We start from the raw sequence: 22,724 nt of genomic DNA, 5'->3' as shown, positions 1-22,724 counted from the left end.
TATTCTGAACAGTTGACTGCTCAAGTACCAAACCGTTCAAACTATTTAGACGATATTGTCGTCCAACTCGTACACCTGAAGAACACATTGCAAATCTACTTGCTTTGTGTGTCATCTGATGCATTGTAGACTGGGCAAATGTGATTTTCTTAAACCTGAAGTACAATATCTTGATCATGTCATAAACAATCTAGGTTAACATCCTCTTCAGTAGCATTTGTTAGCCATACGAGACCTCCCAATACCTCGCAACGTCGCAGAATTTCAGTCAGTTTTAGGAAAAATGAACTACTCTTTTCGGTTCATACCGAATGCTGCGTAAATTAGGTGCATGTTTGGTGGTATGTGCAACTTCTATAAAACCCAGCCGGGTTCTAATGCCATTTATTGTATGTCATCTTCTCTTGCGGTACTGCCACCACGTTTTCTTATTCCATTTACTTCCTGCCTTACTTCTCCCTGAGCGCCAGCAGCAGCGCGTGTCGATAAGTGCAATGTCATACCATCCGTGGAGCGACCGATGGTATTTCCGGGTCGTCGTATGTCTGGCAGTCTGTTGGAGACGGACCAGCAGTGCAGTCGGGATGCAGCAGCAGTGAAGTCGGGGACGGAGCGGCGGTGAGACGCCGACAGCCGGTGCTCGCCAACCACTGGCGTCACACATGAACTGTCCAACGGAGGGGGATTGGAGAGGGACGACCGTTGGTTGGTCGTCCGGTTGGTTGTCTCATCGGCCGACGTATGTTTAGTCCTTTCACCATTTCCAGGCCTGGGCAGTCGGTCAGTTGACATGGAGCAGCAGGGAAGTCCCCGTCGCACGGAGTAGCGTCAGAGCCACTGGCGGCATGCACGCGCTGTTGGAGAATGAGACGCTGCTTTCAAGTGCTACAAAGTTCGTCGCCCACCGAGATAGCTCGTGAGAGTTGAGTCCTCACTTAACATACTATCGATCCTCAGCTGTTTACATTTGTTGGTTTGATCCTAGTGGTCGCTTTTGGGACATTCTTGTGAGCAAGAACGTGGGTGTTTTCAAGTTGTCTAATATTCCAGCCATCTTCCTGTCGAGTTTAACTTAATTTAGTTTCTGTTATTGAAGTTGACGAGCGGTATCTTCTGCCTTGTGGCCTTTGACGTTCCAGTTACCTGTCCTGGTCGTTGACGTAATTTTAGGCAGTGTATTTTCCTCGTCGTGTTGTTGCTGTCTAGCACAGTGTGTAGTTCGGCGGCTGCGGTGTTATTGGTCGTCGTGGGCGCCAGTACTCTGTGTGTCGATGTATTGAAATCTTGTGGTCGTTTTGCTGGCTGCATGGAGCGGAACTGACCTTGTTCATTGGTCGGACGGCTGTCTGTCGGCTTCGTTGCCGTCAGATTAAGAAGTCGTTGCACAGGCTGCCTGTCTTACCTAAACGGGCGTTAGCGTTACAATCCCAGGCCAACCCTTGGAAACTTCTGAGCGCCGTTCCTTGTGTGTTACATAGTAATTTCCCTCTTTGGGTTTTTAGTTACTTGGTTAATTGTGTGGCATTCAGCTGAGTATCAATATCTCTCAATTAATCTTCTTGTCTTGCCCTTAAGGCATGAGATTGTTATTCTTTTATATGTGGCCTTTATCCCAATTTTACGCGAGATGTTTTAAGGTAAGGCTATCTGCCTAAAAGCTATTAAGCAGTTAAACATATTTTGTCGGTATGTGGCCTTCAGCCGAGTATTAATATCTCTTAAATTAAATTTCTTCTCTTGCCCTTAAGGCATGAGATTGTTATTCTTTATAGGGCCCTTCCATATGAAATGTTTTAAGATACGGCCCTCTACCTTCTAAAATCGAAAATTTTCTTTCTAGGGATTAAGCCGTTAAATTATTTGTAGATGTGGAGCCTTCAGCCGAGTTTTAATGTCTCGTAAATTAATGTTCTTGTCTTGCCCTTAACGCATAAGATCGTTATGTTTTTCTTTTAAGATAAAGCCTTCTGCTTTTTGATTTAAACTCTCCTTATTTCTTAATATGCAGATTCGAGCCAAGTTCAATTAAAATTAAATTGCTAAGGCCTTCAGCCTGTTTGGATTGAAGATTTAGAAAATATTCTTGGGTGAAAGCTCCAAAGAAGCCTGTATTTCAATTTCTTACTTAGGTCTTGTGTCTTGGATTTTGAGTATGGCCATCAGCCGATCTAAGGTTAATCAAAGGAGGTCGATTAAAGTTTTGAGTGGTTTGCATCCTTGTTGTAATATTGTATGAGTTGATGAGTAAAGTTTGTATTATGAGTGAACCTGACAGCAACTTATTTTGGCCCCTTTCCACAACCTAATCTGCTCTGTCCTGCTAGCCCTGGCATTTCAAAAACTTCTATTAATTTTATCCTTTTATAGAAGTTCCACATAGCACCAAAAATGCACCTAAAAAGCATTTTCCACTAATAAATTACTGTAGAAACCTGGTGTTTATTAGTAATCGAGAATTATTCAATTTCTTTTGAATTTTCGGCAAAAGGAGTGCCCCTCCTTTTACCTGTAGTAGTCTATAAGCATTCTTGTTGTAATGGTACTGGGGTCGTTGTATGTACCATGTAAATATGGGTGCAAAGCAAGACTGCAGGATTTTCTTAATTCTTTACCTTAAAAGTAGCAGAGGTCGCATAGAAAGCTTTATTCATTTTACTCCAGATTAGTTTGCATTAGATTGAACTTGATCCTAGGATGTATGTGAGCCGCTGGTGGTCGATCCGCTCGGCTAGGGCCAGCGGCGTGTCCCCAACGTCATTCCTGACTTCCCTGTCGGCCCCTGCCTCCAGTAGCGCAGTCGCCGCATCTGCGTGTCCACGCCGTGCTGCATCATGCAGTGGTGTGTGCCCAGTGCTATCCCTGGCGTTGGGGTCGGCAGAGGATGCTGCCAGCAGACGCACCACAGCCGCATTTCCTATCCATGCAGCCAGGTGCAGAGGTGTGTTCTGCCAGCGGTCCCTGGCGTTGACATCTGCTCCATCCTCCAGCAGACGCCTCACCACCTCCACGTGTCCCCTGGTTGCTGCCCAGTGCAGTGCTGTCCGCTTGTCGTCATCCTTCGCCTCTACGTCCGCCCCCACTGCCACCAAAGTTCGCACCTTGCTCACTGACCCCTCCTTAGCTGCCACGATCAGCATCTCGCCCTTCTCTTCACCGGAAAGATCCCTACAACAAAAGAAAGATACTTACAAAATTGCTCCCAACACACACGTCTGAGGACGAAACACTATCGCAGAACTGTGATGAGTTCCAACAACTCATCTCTCCAAGAAGTTTACCACAATAGACTGGTGTCCAAAATTAAAGCAACAAACTGCGATTTCCCCATCGTGTGTCTAATTCTCAATGTTATCATGCCAACTGTCAGCAGATGCCTGAACCATGGTGTTCTGCATGGTAGCTGGCATTCCAGTCACTGAACAACAAAATGGGGTAGTGTTTGCTGGGTAGTCCCACATCCACAATCGCTGTAGACAGAGTTACAGACGGTGGAGTATGGTACAGAGAAGACGCCTACCAGGCTCCCTGCGCTCTGTTGTTTCTCAGATGTGGGGACAGTTTGTAGAGACAAAAAAATGTATCTCAAAGACATGGGCAGGACCCAACACGTGTGATACCAGAAAGGGAGGACCGCTATCTGGCTAAAAGGGCATCACAGCACCGCCTTGCTACTGCATGGAAACTGCCATCTAACCTCGCAGCATGCACTGGGTGTGTTGTATCGAGGTAGACGTTATACAGAAGGCATCAGCAGAGTGGCCTTTATTGTCAGAGACCTGTTGTATATGCACCTCTGACACATCTTCACAGAAAGAAATGTTAAAGTCGTCAACATGCCACCTAGATGGCCGAGCAAAGGTTTCATGTCCTTTCCACAGGTGAGTTCCAATATAGTCTGGAGAGTGATTCTCGACGGATTTGCATATGGAGGGAATGCGGAACACGATTTCGGACACCTAACAGCTTTGTAAGAGACTGACATCGAGGAGGACCCCTGATGGTGTGGCCACAGATTATATTGACCACTCGAACACCTCTTCATGACATTGTATGGGTCAATCGGCTAGGTTTAGCTCCTGTCAGGTATCGCGACGAGATCTTGGGACCTCATATGCGGTTTTTGCGAGGTGCTCTGGCGTAGACTTCGTATTGGTGGACGATAATGCTAAGCCTCATAGACGTCAAGTGATTGACGTTTTCTTGGGAATTGATGATATTGCACATATGCGGTGGTTCGCTCGATCTCCCAATTTGAATCCTATAGAGCATGCCTGGGACACACTAGGGAGATGGGTTGCATCACATGAGCATCCACCAACAATTCTATAAGAAACTTCCTGGCAGATTAAAACTGTGTGCCGGACCGAGACTCGAACTCGGGACCTTTGCCTTTCGCGGGCAAGTGCTCTACCAGGCAAAGGTCCCGAGTTCGAGTCTCGGTCCGGCACACAGTTTTAATCTGCCAGGAAGCTTCATATCAGCGCACACTCCGCTGCAGAGTGAAAATCTCATTCTGGGAATTCTATAAGACTTGCGAGTAGCTCTGCAGGAAGAATAGTGTAATTGCCTCCACATGAGATCGATGACATCATTCACAGCTATCCCTGTCACTGCCAGGCTTGTATGAGTCAGAGGTGGTCACATCCGATGCTGAACACATTAACCAGTTGTCGAATTGTGCGTGCAAATCGGTTAAGTTTTTTTAAAAAAGAAGAACATTTCTATCTACCTTTGTGCATTTCGTAGCTGTTTATGTTTTTATATATTACATAGTTTCTATTTTACTATCACCTGTTTGTACTATTTTATCGCAAAATACACGCAACTTTGCAAAATTTCCATTTGTTGCTTTAATTTTGGACACCACGGTACATTAAATTTCACGCGCTTTTTATACCATTCAAATTACTAGCCGAGCTGCATGTTGGCTTCGTAAACATACTAAAGACCTAGTGATTGGACCGAAACGTCGGTTTTAGTTTATTATTGTTGTTAGTTTTTAGCAATGACGCGGCATAATACCCAGAAGAATTTTAATCACTATGACACCGGAACGTTCTTATAACACTAAAGACCTGACAGCATTTAGGTATATTGCTGTTGTTGTTGTGGTCTTCTGTCCAGAGACAGCTCTGATGCTGTTCTCCATACTACTCTAGCCTGTGCAAGCTTCTTCAACGACAAGTAACTTCTGCAACCTACATCCTTCTGAATTTGCTTTGTGTATTCATCTTTTGGTCTCGTTCTACGACATTTATCCTCCACGCTGCCCTCCAGTACTAAGTTGGTACTCCCTTGATGCCTCTGAACATGCCCTACCAACCGATCCCTTCTTGTACCACAAATTCTTCTCCTCTCCAATTCTGTTCAGTATCTCTTCATTAGTTACCTGATCTACCCATCTAATCTTCAACATTCTTCTGTAGCACTGCATTTCTCCTCTATTCCCTTCTTGTTTACATCGTTTCTTGTCCATCTATCACTTCTATAGAGGGCTACACTCGATACAAAAACTTTCAGAAAAGACTTCCTGACACGTAAATCTATACTCGATGTTAGCTAATTTCTCTTCTTCAGAAACACTTTCCCTGCCATTGCCAGTATACATTTTATATCCTCTCTCCTTCGACCAAGATCAGTTATTTTGCTTCCCAAATAGCTTTACTCGTTTACTACTTCAAGTGTCTCATTTCCTAATTTAATTCCCTCGGCATCACCCGATTTGACTGCATTCCTTTATCCTCGTTTCGCTTTTACTGATGTTCATCTTATATCCCCCTCTCAAGACACTATCCATTCCATTCAACTGCTCTTCCAGGCCCTTTGCTGTCTGTGATTGAATTACAATGTCATTGGTAAACGTCAAAGTTTTTGTTTCTTGTCCATGGCTTCTAATTCCTAATGCAAATTTTTCTCTTGTTTCCTTTACAGCTTGCTCAACATACAGATCGAATAACATCTGGGATAGGCTGCGAGATACGCTACACTCTCAGATCAAAAGTATCTAGACACCTCTATGTAATGTGTGTCTGACCAACAAGTGTAATGAGAGGCCGATCCGCTAGTATAAAAGGAGGCAGAGAGACTTGTGTCGTCAGTACAGAACCAGAAATAGCAGAATGGGTCCATCAGGGGGGTTAGGGACTTTGAATGTGCACTAGACACTGGATGTCACCTGAGTAACAAATGTACCAGGAATGTTTCGACCCTTACACAGTAGCCCTAGGCGACTTTTGGAGACGCTGTTGTGAGTGGAAATGCAGAGCAACAACCATAGCAAAAGGTAGAAGAGGCATGTACTGATGGACAGGAACCATGAAGCTTTATGGAGGGTCGCTGTAAAAAATCGCATCAAGCACTGCAGCCAGCACAACGACTGTGCATAGGGAGGTAAAAAGAATGTTGTAAAATGGTTGAGAACCCCCTCCCCCCCCCCCCCCCCAATGAGGCACACATTTCTGCAGTCAGTGCTACGCAACACTTAAATTGGTGAAAAACGTGACGCCACTGGACAGTGGATGAATGGAAACGAATGGTCTGCACAGATGAACCACCTGTGGCAATCCGATGGAAGGCTCTGTTTTTGGCTGATAACTGTTACCTGCCATCTTGTGTAACGTCAGAAGTGAAGGAGAGAGGAGATGGCGTTAAATTACCGGCATATTTCCATGGTTATGGTATCATTCCTCTGTTGAGCTTAAGAGAACACTAAATTCGACAGCATTGCAAGCACGTTTCCCAGCTTTGTGTACTGCACACTGTAGATCAACATTGTTTGCGTTAGCAAGACAGTGCTTCTTATCATAAATCATTACCTGTCAGCCAAGAATTTTTGGACAACAGCATTATATGAATGTACTGCCCGTCCAGAATTCCGAGCTAAATCCAATGCAATTGCTCTGGGATGAGTTAGAAGCTGGCTTCGCTGGAGACTGAAGCGCCCAACGTTGAGGAATATTGGGTTCTCATTTCTCCATATAATTTCACACCCATTACTCAAAGTTCCCTCAGCAGAATAAAAGCCTTGATAGAGATGAAACTTTAACAAACCCTTTATTAATTTTCTCTAATAGGTGTCCATATAACGTCGATGAAACTGAATGTCTACTGAGAAACGGGCCATGTTATTTACATGTGACATAAACACCTAAATTTTGATACTACGAACTGCGTGTTGCACGCTCAGGAATAATATGTAGCACTTCCTTTATGAAGTAAAGACAATTAAGTACAGATACATTCTATTAATCTGTCAAATAAGATTATTTTAGCCAGTAGTTTTCGACTCGGTTTGATGTGGCCTGCCACGAATTCCTCTCTTGCACCAACCTTCATCTGAAAGTAGCACTTACACCCTACACACTCAATTAATTGTTGGATGTATTTCAATCTCTGTCTTTCCCTTCAGTCTTTACGCTATACATCTCCTTCGTCTTGCCAGTGCTTCCGTATGACGCTGATTCTGGAGAGTACCCCCTCATTCCATATCTGACAAGTCCACCTAATTTTCAACACTTTTCTCTAGCACCAGATTTCACACGCTCCTAGTCTCCTCAGTTCCGTTTTTTTTTTGCCACTGTCCACCGTTCAATATCATACGAAGTAGTAATCCAAACATAAATGTTTCATAGCAGCAGAATTATGTTGGCTAGTTGTACCCATATTGCCTTTGCTACTACGCTTCTCATGCCCTTCTGGCTTTGTATATCAAGGGTTATTTTGGTTCCAGAATTTCTTAATATCGGCTACTTCATGACCACCAATTTAAGTGCTAAGTTTTCTGACATCTGCTATTTCTCAGTAGAATTTTCTTTTAGTGATTCATTCTCAATTCACATTCCTTGCTCACCAGACTCTCCATTCAATCAACAGATCCTGTAACTCTTCACTTTCGCTGAGGATAGCAATGTCATCAACCAATTTTTTCATTGGCATCCTTTCACCGCGAATTTTGATTCCACCCTTGAACTTTTATTAAATTTCCATCACAGCTTCTTGAATGCGTAGATGGAATAGCAGGGACAAAAGACTGCTCCTGTCTTACACACTTAATCTGAGCGCTTTGTTATTTATCTTCCAGTCTCACTGTTCCCTCTTGGTTCTTGTACATGTTGTAACCTACCTGTCCTTCCCTGTAACTTAATCATATTTATATAAGACTTTCGAAGATCTTGCAGAGTTATACAATGTCGAACGCTTTTTCTAGGTCAAAAAACTTTTTACTTGCTTCCATTATAACGTACAACTTTCGAACACCGTGTCTGGTGCCTTTACTTCTCCTAAAGTCAAACTGACCGTCATCTGATAGTTTCTCAGTTTTCTTTTCACCTTTTTTGTATATCATTCTCGTCGGCAGCTTGGATGCATGAGTAAGAAAGGTGATTGCGCACTAGTCCTCACACTTATCTGCCCTTGCTATCTTGGGAAATATGTGGATGATATTTTTGTAAAAGAGTGATGGTATGTCGCCAACTCACAGATTCTACTCTCCAACTTGAATTGTCGTTTGGTTTCCACTTTACCCAATGAACTTAGTAGTCCTGATGAAGCGCTAGGTACCCTGTCAGTTTTATTTGTTGTCAAATCATCCAGAGTTCTTTAAACTACTGGCTCTAATAGTAGATCCTGTATATCTTCCCTGTCGACACATATTCCTTCCTCTATCAAATCATCGAACAAGGTCCCTATTCGTAGAGGCTCTCAGTGTAATCTTTCCACCTATGTGCTCTGTCTTCTGAGGCTGGCAGTGGAATTCCCATGGTGTTTGTAATTTTGATTTTTCTATATTATTTATCAGTCCTGCAAAAGAGTGTTTCTTTTTAGTTTTTTCACAATTTTTCTGCAGTTGTTTCACCTAGTCTACGCGGCACGTCCCACATGTGTCATTTCTAAATGGCCTACACTGAGGTGACAAGCCATTCAATAGTGGTGTGCACATATACAGACAGCGGCAGTGTCACACACACAAGGTACAAATGTGCAGTGCATTGGCAGAGCTGTCATATGTACTGAGGTGATTCGTGTGAACGGGTTTCCGTCGTGATTATGGCCACACAGTGGGGATTAACTTTCAACACCAAATAGAAGTTGGAGGTAGATGCATAGGACATGCCATATCGGAAATCGTTAGGGAATTCAATATTCCAAGATAGACAGTGTCAAGAGTGTCCCAAGAATACTAAATATCAGGCATTATCTCTCATCACAGTCAATACTGTGGCTGACGGCCTTCATGTAACGACCAAAAGCAGTGGCTTGTGCATGTAGTGGTCGGTGCTGAGAGACAAGCAATACTGTGTGAAATAACCACAGAAATCAATGTAGAATATACGACGAACGTATCCACTAGGACAGTGCGCCAAATTTGCCGTTAAGTGCTGTGGCAACAGATGACCAATGCGAGTGACTTCACTATCAGTATGTTACCACCCGCATTCCTTTCCTGGTCTCGTGACCATAATGGTTGAATGCTAGACGACTGGAAAAGCGTGGCCTGGTCATATAAGCCTCGGATTCAGTTGGTGAGAGCTGATTGTAATGTTCAAGTGTGGCGTAGACCCCACGAAGCTATGGACCCAACTTGCCAAAGAGGGACTGTGCAAAATGGTGTTGGCTCTGTAATGGCATGCTCTGTGCTTACGTGGAAAGGGCTGGGTCCTCTCGTCCAACTGAAAGAATCATTGACTGGAAATGGTTATGTTTGGCTACTTGGAGACCGTTTTCAGCCATTTGTTGACTCAATTTTCTCAAACAACGGTATAATGTCCGTGGGCAACAACTGTCCACGATTGATTTGAGGAACATTGTGGACAACTGGTGTAAATGATTTGGCCACCCGGATTGCGCATCATGAATCCCACCGATGATTTATTGGACATAATAGAGAGGTCAGTTCTTGTACAAAATCTTGCAGCAGGAACACTTTCGTAGTTGTGGATGGCTATAGAGGCAGCCTGGCAATATATTTTTACAGGGAACTTCCAATGACTTCTTGGGTCCCCACCACCTCGAGTTGTTGCTCCAGGTTACGCACAAGGAGGTCTGACATGACATTAGGAGGTATCCCATGACCCTTGCCACCTCAGTGAATGTAGCTGTATTCCTGTCTTCCTCTGAACATTTACATGCTTTCTTATTTTGTTGATCAGTTGCAGTCTTTCTACAGTTACTCAAGATTTCTTCGAAGTTAGCTTCCCTTTATCTGTGTTTATCTGTCCACCAACTGTAATTTTACGTTCTAGAGATGTCCACTCCTCTTCAATTGAATAGCCTACTGTGATATTCCTTACCGCCGTTTACACATCGTTCATTAACTTCAAGCACATCTCATCATTTCTCATTACTGCATGATGCTACATCCTTCTATGCTGATTCTTCTGGACGATTCTGTTAAACGTCACTCTACTCTTCATAATTATTAAATCTTTGTGTACATCTGGGTACACCTTACGTTCCAATATCTGATGTCGTAATCTCTGTCTGACCATGAAGTAATCCAGCTCGAATCCTTCAGTGTCCCTGGGTATTTTCCAAGCATATTTTTCCTCACATGATTCCTGAACAGAGTATTCGTTATTACCATTTCAGTTTGACTGCATAATTCAACTAGACTTTTACCTCTCTCATCACTGTGCCAAACCCATAATCCCCACGACAATTTCTTCTTTTCTTTCCTCTATAATCGCATTTCAATTCCATGCTTCCTCTCTTTTCTCCTTTTCTTGTGTCGTTGCCATCTGTACCTGAACTACTGTTGTCGGTGTTCGTTTGATGTCGAATCGCCATCCGGTGTGGCCGAGGGGTTCTAGGCGCTTCAGTCAGGAACCGCGCAACCGCTACGGTATCAGGTTCGAATCCTGCCTCGGGCATGGATGTGTGTGATGTCCTTAGGTTAGTTACGTTTAAGTAGTTCTAAGTTCTAGGGGACTGATGACCTCAGATGTTAAGTCCCATAGTGCTCAGAGCCATTTGAACCATTTTTGATATCGAATCTGGTGAGAAAAACTCTGTCATTGAGCAGTTCACAGTAGCCCACACACTCTCCTGCTTTCCTATTTATGACGAATCCCATTATACAATTTGCTGTTGATATTACCCCAATGTGTCTTATGACAAATCCTTTGCTTTCTTTTATTTCACATCAATGACCCCCACTGTATCTACACTGGGTCTTTGCAGTTCCGTTTTTAGACTCCCTAGTTTTCCAACTACAACCAAACTTAGGAATTCAAAGCTCCAAGTCATAGAATGTTATCCCTCTGTAACTTATTCTACGGTCACTTCTACCTTGACAGTCCATTCCCAGGGATCCAAAAGGGTAACTTGTCCAGAATATTTTCTCAATGCAGATGGTGTCACGACAAGGTTCTTCTGGAGGTTTCACCCTAAAATATTTTCTAAATCCTCAACCGAAAGAGGCTGAAGGTCTTAGCAATTTAATTTAAATGGAACTTGGCTGGAAGCTGCATACAAAACCATAGGGAGAGTTACCATCAAAAGGCAGAAGGAGCTATCTTAAAATATTTCATGCAAAAGGGCAAGACAAGAACATTAATTTAAGAGATATTGAAACTTGGCTGAAGGAAGCACACCAGTAAATAATGTAATGGCTTAAGCCCTAGAAAGAAGAGTTTGAATTTTGAAAGACAGATGGCTGTATCTTAAAAATTTTCATACAAAATTAGGCTGAAGGCCCCTATACAAAAATAACAATCCCATGCCTTAAGGACAAGGTAAGAACATTAATTTTAGGTGATATTGATATTTGGCTGAAGGCCACATATCAAACAAATTGTTCAACGGCTAAAGGCCTAGAGAAGAGTTTCAGTTTAAAAGGCACAAAGCTTTTTCTGAAAACATTTCATGCAAAAGGGCAAAACAAGGAAATTAATTTAAGAAATATTAAAACTCAGCTAAAGGCCGCACATCAACAAAATAACTAAAAGCCAAACAGGGAAATTACTATGTAGCACACAAGGAACGGCCCTCAGAAGTTTCCAACGGTTAGCCTGGGATCGTAACACTAATTCCCGTTTAGGCGAGAAAGGCAGCCTGACCAACAGTCTCTAAATCGGAAGGCAACCCAACCGACAGTCAGCCGAAGAAGCAGGCACCTGATTTCGGTCACCGGACCAAAAACACTACAACGAAATTGCCAACGAGGCGAAGAGACCATTAACACTCGTCTTCAAATATTGTTGTGTTAATAGGCCCAGGCACAATAACTACTGACATATATGAACATCGCAACGGCTGTAGAACTACACGTCGTGGGGGACCGCATCAACTCGGTAAGAAAACATTCACTCGCTGCTCTGTCTTAGCCGATCAACTGGCTACTGCAGTAAGCAGACAGCATTACAGAACTTCTACATCTACATCGATACTCTGCAAATCATATTTAAGTGCCTGGCTGAGGGTTCATCGAACCACCTTCACAATTCATTATTCCAATCTCGCATAGCACGTGGGAAGAATGAACACCTATATCTTTCTGTATGACCTCTGATTTCCGTTGTTTTATCTTGGTGATCGTTCCTCCCTATGTAGGTTGGTGTCAACAAAATATTTTCGCATCGGAGGAGAATGTTGGTGATTCGAATTTCGTGAGAAGATTCCGTTCGCCTTTCTTTTAATGATCTCCAGCCCAAGTCGTGTATGATTTCTGTGACACTCTCTCCCATATTTCGAGATAATGCAAAACGTGCTGTCTTTCCTTGAACTTTTTCAGTGTACTCCGTCAGTCCTATCTGGTAAGGATCCCACAACGTGCAGCAGTATTCTTAAAGTAGACGGACAAGAGTAATGTAGACAGTCACCTTAGTAGGTCTGTTACATTTTGTAAGTGTCCTGCCAATAAAACGCAGTCTTTCGTTATCCTTCCCCACAACATTTTATATGTGTTCCTTCCAATTTAAGTTGTTCTTTACTGTAATACGTAGGTATTTAGTTGAATTTACGGCTTTTAGATTAGACTGATTTATCGTGTAACGGAAGTTTAACGAGTTTCTTTTAGCACTCATGTGGATGACCTCACACTTTTCGTTATTTAGGGTCAACTGCCACTTTTCGCACCATTCAGATATCTTTTCTAAATCGTTTTGCAGTTTGTTTTGATCTTCTGATGACTTAATTAATCCATAAATGACAGCGTCATCTGCAAACAACCAAAGACGGCTGCTCAGATTGTCTCCAAAACCGTTTATGTAGATAAGGAATAGCGAAGGGCCTATAACACTACCTAGGGGAACGCATTGCTCAGTCGAACTGACACAGGGTACACAGTGTTGCACGAAACGCTGCCACAAGAAACTCGAACACTCGTAAAGGGAATGACTCATGAACAACTAGGACATATCACAGGAGGACACACACACACACAAAACCGAAGGACAGTCGGTGACGAAACACGTCGTCTGACCACACGACCGACCAGCAGCCAACCAAGGTCATTGACACTCAAACCACGTGTATCAGTAATGGTCGGGCGAGTCTTGCCTATCCGGTGCTCACTGCAGCTCCAAACCGACCGAACCCGATGTGTGTCGGGAAGTGGGAGACACGGCGATCCTGGCACAATGGCTCTGACCCAATCATGCAGAGGAACTCTTGCCCATTGGCCAAGACGTTCCGTACAAGAAGGAACCGAACCACATCCAGCAAGATGAGCCAGTGATGAGGCCCAGAAGCGGTGAAAAGATCAAATATATGTCGGCCGATGAGACGACCAGCGGTCGTCCCGCTCCAATCTCCGTCCGTCAAACAGTTCATCCTGCGTCACGAGCGGACTGCGACTACTGGCGCTCCTTCCCGGACTTCACTGCTGCTGCGTCCCGACTGCATTGCTGGTCCGTCTCCAACTCAGCCGACTTTCTTCGGATGGTCGACGTCCCAGAGACGCAGGCTCGGACCCAGCCACGTAGAGGGAACACAGCCGACATCTCTGCACAGGAAGGAACCGACAGAAAATACACCTCGTCGATGAGGTGACCGACCGAACGCCCAACCAACGGTAGCCCTCGCTGGTACTAGCTGCGCGGACCTCCCTGAGGCTCAGTATCTGACTGCACCTACGTTTCGACTGCACTTCTGCCGCGTTGCAACTCCAACCGCTCCAGGTCCGATCACCCTCATTGACTACCAGACACACGACGACACGGAAATACTGTCGGTCGCTCCAGAGATGGTACGACAGTGCACGTATCGAAAGGCCTGCTGCTGCCGCTCACGGACAAGTAAGGTAGGAAGGTAGTGACGCTAGTAAGTAGAATAAGTAAACGAGGCGGGAGTATTGTAATAGAAGATGACATGGAATAAATGGCATGAAACACGAGCCATACACGGCTCAGGCGTTCCCACAGACCCTGTGAGAGAATATCTCGTTACAGTGTGGGGAGAGTAATCGTGGAAATGCAAGACAATGCAAGTTTCAGAAAGTCCTGGTCGTGTGGTGATGCATCCTAATAGTGAAGGGAAGGTGATTGCTAGCCATAAGCAACAATCAAGATGTAGCCGCTACAGAATTAATTCATAAGATAGGAAACCATCCCTGAAAACGGAAACTGCCTCTAACACACCAACACATTTGCTATCTTTGGGGATGTATTCAGTATTATCGCATCTTACAACAAGTAATTTCATTCAGCTGCTCAGTTCTGTTAGGAATTGAAAATACGACAAGTTGCAAACCTGTGGAAGAGTGCAGAGAATCCCTTGCATCCTTGCCTCGTCGAACGTCGCAGTTTACAAAAGCAGTAACTTTAAACGGGTACTATTACTTCTGCTTTGTGAAAAACAGGAATCAGCGACATTCCATTTCTTTACTTTAACACTATGCTATCTCCCCAACATGTCGCGCTGTAGTTGTGGACAGTCTGCACAAGAAGTGACGGAACTCACCGCAGCAGAGAGACGGCGGCGTCATCAGGCTGTGGAGTCGTCTGGGGAGTGGTGGGGGGCGCAGCTGTGGCTGGGCTCCGGCCGTCGTCGCTGTGGCCACTGTGCGGCTGCGAGGAGGGGCCGGTCCTGCTCTCTCCAGCGCTCGGCGTGCTGCACAGAAGGAACACTGCTTCGAGAAGGGTTTCCACATTGAGTCCACAGTGGTCAGATTACCACAGACCGTACTGCTGAGGTACTGTCCACACACAGATAATGGAAAACACACTGGCAACTACAGTAGCGAGCCCACTAAGATGACTCACTCAGAATTCAGATAATCAGTTTACACACTGCTTCTCCTAATTTTCTCATACCTGTAGCCTAGAATATTACACAGTATTTGGTACAAAATAAAGCATGAATATAAGGCTCGTACGAAGCTCAACAATTGTGTTTATGACCGCTATGTGTTGACATAGTTTCAAAGCACAACAGCATAAATCACAAAGGAACTGGAATGACAGTTCCCCTTCAATGCACTTAATGTGTTGCTGCCGTCATGAGATGGTGTTTGTAGCTCGTGTGTTAAGGGGGGGTTGAACGTCAAATGGGCAGACGTGGAACAGGTGAGGCACCACAGGACACTTCAATTTTCACTGTCTATACTTTTACAAATAAATTCGTGAAGATGTGTCAGCACGAGCAAGAAGTTCTAGATTCACACTCCTAACAGTGGAAGTTCAAAAACATAACAAAATAATTTTATTTTATATGTGACATTTCATAATTTTTTTCACTTACTGTTGGCTGCATTTATTGCTATAGGTACACTTCCCTTCATAAGCATGAGAGATACTTCGATGAATTTCGCACGCCATACAAACCAGTTATAGGTGTATGAAACTAAAAAATGTATTTAATTCATGAAAAAATTAATTAGGTGTTTCATTTTGAACTTCGTCTTTAGAAACAATTCAAATTTTGTAGTTGAATATTTCAATTATTACCATAATTTTTAATAGATTTGAAAAACTCTAGAATTTTGCCCTAAAGAATTTGTGTTTACTAAACATACCAGGTTAGAAAGTAATAGGATATTTATTTTGGATGTTGTATGTACCTAAGTACAGAAATCTTTGTTTTGCGGGATGTGGCAGTTAACGTTTCTCCTTGTATTTGTTATTCATTTACAGCTGCCCACCTCCATAAGAAGGTCCTTTTCAATTTTCCTAAACCAATTTTCTTTCTTTTCACATTTCTATGATACACTCTTCTCTCATCCCCAAAAATAATTTATCTGTTTCACTACACTCTCTCTCTGTCCATTGCATAGAAAGCTTTCATGGAGTTCCCTCCTGGCTTCATTCTCAATTTCTCTAAAACGTATTTCCTGCTTTTCGCTCCATCATTAGGACACGAAATTGGATCATAAACACCAATAGCATTTATTCCCGCAAAATATGGCTTTTATGACTCTTTCCTATACACATTGTTTAAAATTTTGATTTGGGTTTTGGGTACCACCAAGAAGACATTTCTTCAATAAGTTTTCATTTGTAAGTCTCTGAACATAGGTTTGATGGCTTCCATTACAGCAGTTGGTAGATAATTCCTGTGATGATATTCTTCACTACCAGCACTAAGAGATTGCTGTCCTGAGCCACTGGTGTCATATTTGTTGCAGCACCCTTAACTGTGTATATGTTGCCCTGGCGACGTTGTTTAAGGTTGAAGCAACGAATTCTAGGCATCTTGTGCGATAATATGCCACAAACGAACACAAAACATTCTGTGTAAATTTGACCCGATTTTTCAACCACGGAAAAAATGTTATGTACTGTCTCAACCTGTGAAGAATCATTTCATTTCGTCAGCCATTCTGGATACTTCGGTTCTTGTTGAGGCACTGTATACTTAAAGATAGACTCTACATCATAGTCTTAGATGGAGGTTATCTTTCCAGTCTTACCTGATTCACTGTCTACAGACTCTACCCTTCTCTTCTGCTGCTGATAAACCCCATAAATTTATGTTCATGTATGTTACTCGTATAGCAATGCACCATCAACCTGCTTCCACTTCCATTCCCTTCAGGATTAATTTGGAAGATATCTAACCAACAGTGAAACTAGAAACTCTATCCACTACATCAATATATCCAGTATTGTATTGCAATGTATTGTATGTTAACTGGGGACCTACAAACGAAGGAGAGGATCCATTCCCACCACAGCCGCAGTGGTCTAAAACCCCACGACGACTACTGCAGTCCACTGCAGCCCTCCGCCACCCCACACCGAACCCAAGGTTATTGTGCGGTTCGAGCCCTGGTGCACCCCCCAGGGAACGTCTCACACCAGCCGAGTGTAACCCCTATGTTTGCGTGGTAGAGTCATGGTGGTGTATTTGTACGTGGAGAACTTGTTTGCACAGCAATCACTGACATAGTGTAACTGAGGCGGAATAAGAAAAACCAGCCCGCATTCGCCGAGGCAGATGGAAAACCGCCTAAAAACCATCCACAGACTGACCAGTTTACCGGACCTCGTCACAGATCCGCCGGGCGGATTCGTACCGGGGACCAGGCGCTCCTTCCTACCCAAAAAGGCGTGTGTTAGACCACACAGCCAACTGGGCGGGCTAATATATACAGTAACTTTGTAAAAGAACTTAGCTTAGCAAACATTCCCCATACTACTACACTGAGCAAACATTTGGTATGAAAATAATCTACACAGTCAGTGCAGATGATTACATGAAGATTCAAAATCCTTACATTAAATCTGTAAATTGAACGCCATTTCCTCTCAGAATCCAAAGAAAGATGGCGACATCGATTAAAACAATAAGTTTACTGTTAACCATCACAACCTCTGCTTTTAGAAACTAAAATATTTTTTCATCATGACACTTCGCTAACGCCACCCCCTCTAATTTGTTTACATATATGACTATGTAGTGACAGAACTCAGGACATGAAAGAGACGGTGGTACCATCTTGTGCGGGGTTGAGTGGGGACCTGTGGTCTGCGCAATTGTGACGAGTGTCTGGCAGTAGTTGCTGTGCTCGCTGTGTGGCTGTCCTGCTGTGTACAGTGGCTGGCACGCTATGCAGATGTATACTGCTTGGATACGTGTATTCACACAGAGACCAGACGTCATCTGCCCATCCACAGATAATGGGACAAATACAGCCAAAGACAACAGCAGGTCCACTAATTCACTAAGATAAATGACTTACCGGTGAGACAATCAGTTTACACGCTGCTTCTCCTGAGTTCCTCATACCAGCAGCTTAACATACCAAACAACAATTACACAGAGATTAGAAATGCTGTAACTCTTAGATGTACTTAATATGCTATTATGTCCATCAGATGGTGTTTGTAGGTAAATTGCTTCAGACTAGGCTGTGGGGGGAACATATAGTAAATATGATGACAGATGCTTCTGAAATAACCGGTGAAGGAAATTCAGAGAAAAACGTTTTATCGTATTTGTCATACTACGAAGGAACTACAGTAAAAATTTGGCTTCCATTAAAAACTTTATTACAGAATTGAAACATCAGCCAATAGATGTATTTGACACCAATGAGCACTCACACGAAACAGGTGAATGTTGAACACTACCTTACTGGAAGGATGAATGAGCCTATGGGTATGATCAGTAAAATAAGCAGACACATAAATTTTATATACACTCCTGGAAATGGAAAAAAGAACACATTGACACCGGTGTGTCAGACCCACCATACTTGCTCCGGACACTGCGAGAGGGCTGTACAAGCAATGATCACACGCACGGCACAGCGGACACACCAGGAACCGCGGTGTTGGCCGTCGAATGGCGCTAGCTGCGCTGCATTTGTGCACCGCCGCCGTCAGTGTCAGCCAGTTTGCCGTGGCATACGGAGCTCCATCGCAGTCTTTAACACTGGTAGCATGCCGCGACAGCGTGGACGTGAACCGTATGTGCAGTTGACGGACTTTGAGCGAGGGCGTATAGTGGGCATGCGGGAGGCCGGGTGGACGTACCGCCGAATTGCTCAACACGTGGGGCGTGAGGTCTCCACAGTACATCGATGTTGTCGCCAGTGGTCGGCGGAAGGTGCACGTGCCCGTCGACCTGGGACCGGACCGCAGCGACGCACGGATGCACGCCAAGACCGTAGGATCCTACGCAGTGCCGTAGGGGACCGCACCGCCACTTCCCAGCAAATTAGGGACACTGTTGCTCCTGGGGTATCGGCGAGGACCATTCGCAACCGTCTCCATGAAGCTGGGCTACGGTCCCGCAGACCGTTAGGCCGTCTTCCGCTCACGCCCCAACATCGTGCAGCCCGCCTCCAGTGGTGTCGCGACAGGCGTGAATGGAGGGACGAATGGAGACGTGTCGTCTTCAGCGATGAGAGTCGCTTCTGCCTTGGTGCCAATGATGGTCGTATGCGTATTTGGCGCCGTGCAGGTGAGCGCCACAGTCAGGACTGCATACGACCGAGGCACACAGGGCCAACACCCGGCATCATGGTGTGGGGAGCGATCTCCTACACTGGCCGTACACCACAGCTGATCGTCGAGGGGACACTGAATAGTGCACGGTACATCCAAACCGTCATCGAACCCATCGTTCTACCATTCCTAGACCGGCAAGGGAACTTGCTGTTCCAACAGGACAATGCACGTCCGCATGTATCCCATGCCACCCAACGTGCTCTAGAAGGTGTAAGTCAACTACCCTGGCCAGCAAGATCTCCGGATCTGTCCCCCATTGAGCATGTTTGGGACTGGATGAAGCGTCGTCTCACGCGGTCTGCACGTCCAGCACGAACGCTGGTCCAACTGAGGCGCCAGGTGGAAATGGCATGGCAAGCCGTTCCACAGGACTACATCCAGCATCTCTATGATCGTCTCCATGGGAGAATAGCAGCCTGCATTGCTGCGAAAGGTGGATATACACTGTACTAGTGCCGACATTGTGCATGCTCTGTTGCCTGTGTCTATGTGCCTGTGGTTCTGTCAGTGTGATCATGTGATGTATCTGACCCCAGGAATGTGTCAATAAAGTTTCCCCTTCCTGGGACAAAGAATTCACGGTGTTCTTATTTCAATTTCCAGGAGTGTGTATATATATATATATATATATATATATATATATATATATACACCTACTGAAATTAAGAATTTAGATTCGTTACTGTGTTCAGAGTAATCATATTTATCAGACTGTGATTATTGGATGTCATGGATGCAATATGAGTGAAAACCACGAGAAAGAGGTTACATAAGGCTATGCACGAAATATATCTATGTGAAGGCTCATGAAATCATGCTTTTACGTAGAAATTAGGGAAAGTCCATTGAGTGTTCTCCAAGTAAAGAGAAGATACAAGCAAACGTCCGGAAACTGAAAGGTCGGCACTGAAGTCAATGAACGTGTCTGTGTGTGTGTGTGTGTGTGTTTGTGTGTATCTCTCTCTCTCTCTCTCTCTGTGTGTGTGTGTGTGTGTGTGTGTGTGTGTGTGTATCTCTGTGTGTGTGTGTGTGTGTGTGTGTCTGTTATATCAGTGTTTATTAATTGTAGATGGTGTTTGGATGACATGGAATTTACAATTGGTGCATATGAAGCAAGTGTTGTCATGGTAAAAGACAAGAAGCAATTCAAGAGTTTTGTGAACCATGCTACATGTAACAGCGGTGTTTAATGGCTGTAACTGTTTGGAAATCCAATGCATCAAATGAGTGAGAACTACGTTACTGGAGATGTGGCAGTTTCTAGTTTTGACAGCTGTAGTTGTGTTAGGTGTGTGAGTGTGTCTGTTGGTTAACGTTTGTGATTTCTCATGAGGGGCAATGAATATACCATTGACATAACAAGAGAGGCTTCATGTATATGCATGTGACATGGATGGATAACTGTGTGTGAACTGGTTGTCATTGTAAGCAGATGAATAGCTACAATGCAGTAGTGTACATAGCTTGAGGCAATGAAGAAGATAAGGGTTAGGTCTAGTGACATGCATGCTATTTAAGTTAGTAACTGCATTTCCCAACTTTGCTTCTAAATAATTCAGATAAAATTACATATTTAATGTGTGAATAATGGGCATCTTGCAAAGCTAGCTGTGGCGATAAGCATTTTGTTTCAAACATTAATTTTCGCTTATAATTATAAAATACAGTTCTATAACAATAAAAATAAATGTCATTCAGTGTAAGGATTATTGTCTTAAGTATAAGAAATCCAGTTTTTTAAGCAACTCAGTAAGTAGTGCATAAATATTCAGATATTTTTAAAAATAAAAGTAATTTATAATAATTACTGGTCAGAAGCATTGTAGACCCGCCACATTAGCTGAGAGCGCTAATGCGCTGCTTCATGGACTCAGGTAGGCGTTCCAGCCCCGGATCGAATCCGCCTGGCGGGCTAACGACGACAGATGTGGTTTTTGTGCGCTTTTCCACATCCCCCTAGGTGAATACCGGGTTGGTCCTCACGTCCCGCCTCAGTTACATGGCTCACAGACCTCTGACCACTTTCGCATTATTCCACGGACTACACTAGTCGCAGACAGGTGGGGTACACTAATTCTGTCCAGGGGGGTACGGGATGGTGGCAGGAAGGGCATCCAGCCACCCCTTAATCTAACATTGCCAAATCCGATTAACCATGCTGACCCTGCATACCTGCAGGACGAAGGCACAAGCAAAAGAAAGAAAGATAGTGAGAAGCATTGTAGTAAGTATTTATTATTTGAAATGTTTATAACAAAGAAAAGAAGGATCTAAAAACCTCTTACATTTTTTAATTGTAACGTTTCTTGCCTTCAGAATTATGAAATTCCACCGTGGGAACGATCTAATTGGGAGTTTATGCATGAAGGCCAGAAACGGTATGCCTATGAACAATGGCTAATGTCTCGTGTTCGACGTGGTTTGCCTATAGATCACGACCGCCCATCGACATCTCGTTCAGCTGGTATTACACTGATGTCATTGTCATCAGAGGTCCGAACGATGTTGATGAATTTAGTAGACGAATTGCTTCTATCGCATCAGTCTACCCTGGAGAAATTATCATATGGAAACATGATGACGACCACATCCACCTCGTCCACGATTGCACGTATTCCTCTAGACGACGTAGATGCCGATTTAGGGTTGACCCATTTATTGCCACCAGAATTAAGAAATGTCCCCAACGAAGGAGAGCAATCACAGCCATGTCCGACCTCGACTGGTTCAATATACTCATATATTTCTTCCTGCAAAAAAGGCCAAGTCGGGGACAAGTTTGGATTAGAGGAACCCATAAGAGAGTGCCTGGTGAGTTTGAAATTGTACAATAGGTCAGTTTCATCGAGGGATCCCTCTCAGTATTGGAAAGGGAAAACCCTCGAATTAATAATCAGTTGCAACAAGAACTCACCAGAGATGGCTCACGTAAATGGCCTCATACAAAGTGCAAGCCAATCTCTGACTACCAAAGGTGCAACCCTGAAACGACGGCAAAAAAGGTACTTTCCATATTAATGTCATACAATTGCATACCACCAGAAAATTTAGTAAATGTAATATCATCTGCTCATCCATATTTTATTAATTTGATTGACCCTAAATTCAAACGATTTTTCGATATGGGTTTAGAACTGTATAAAAAAACCATAAATGAATTGGATTTATATGGTATAGAAAATTTATTGTGTTCTGGTTCAGAAGATAATATTTTTTATTCTCATTCCACAAATGTTTGGGAGTATTATTATACTCTTCAGGATTCTCTTGCTTGGCTAAATAAACTTTTATTATTTCAATGTGCAGATGATACTGACGAGGTTACAAAATTTT

General features: G+C 43.8%; 1 protein-coding gene across 1 annotated transcript in view; it reads right to left on the bottom strand.

Moving 5' to 3' along the window:
• Positions 1–2,629: 2,629 nt before the first annotated feature.
• LOC124562659 (speckle-type POZ protein-like) overlaps positions 2,630–22,724 on the bottom strand; it is a gene marked incomplete at its 5' end in the record, with an annotated part of 39,309 nt that continues 19,214 nt past the window's right edge. Inside the window, 2 exon segments of the mRNA XM_047130948.1 lie at positions 2,630–3,165; positions 14,899–15,048. Of these exon segments, the coding sequence (XP_046986904.1) occupies positions 2,673–3,165; positions 14,899–15,048 (643 nt within the window). The 3' untranslated portion in view covers positions 2,630–2,672.

This window comes from Schistocerca americana, unplaced genomic scaffold (genome assembly GCF_021461395.2).
Source record: "Schistocerca americana isolate TAMUIC-IGC-003095 unplaced genomic scaffold, iqSchAmer2.1 HiC_scaffold_117, whole genome shotgun sequence".
Lineage (NCBI taxonomy): Eukaryota > Metazoa > Arthropoda > Insecta > Orthoptera > Acrididae > Schistocerca > Schistocerca americana.
Note: the sequence above shows the minus strand (reverse complement) of the source record. Positions and strands in the feature narration are given on the sequence as shown.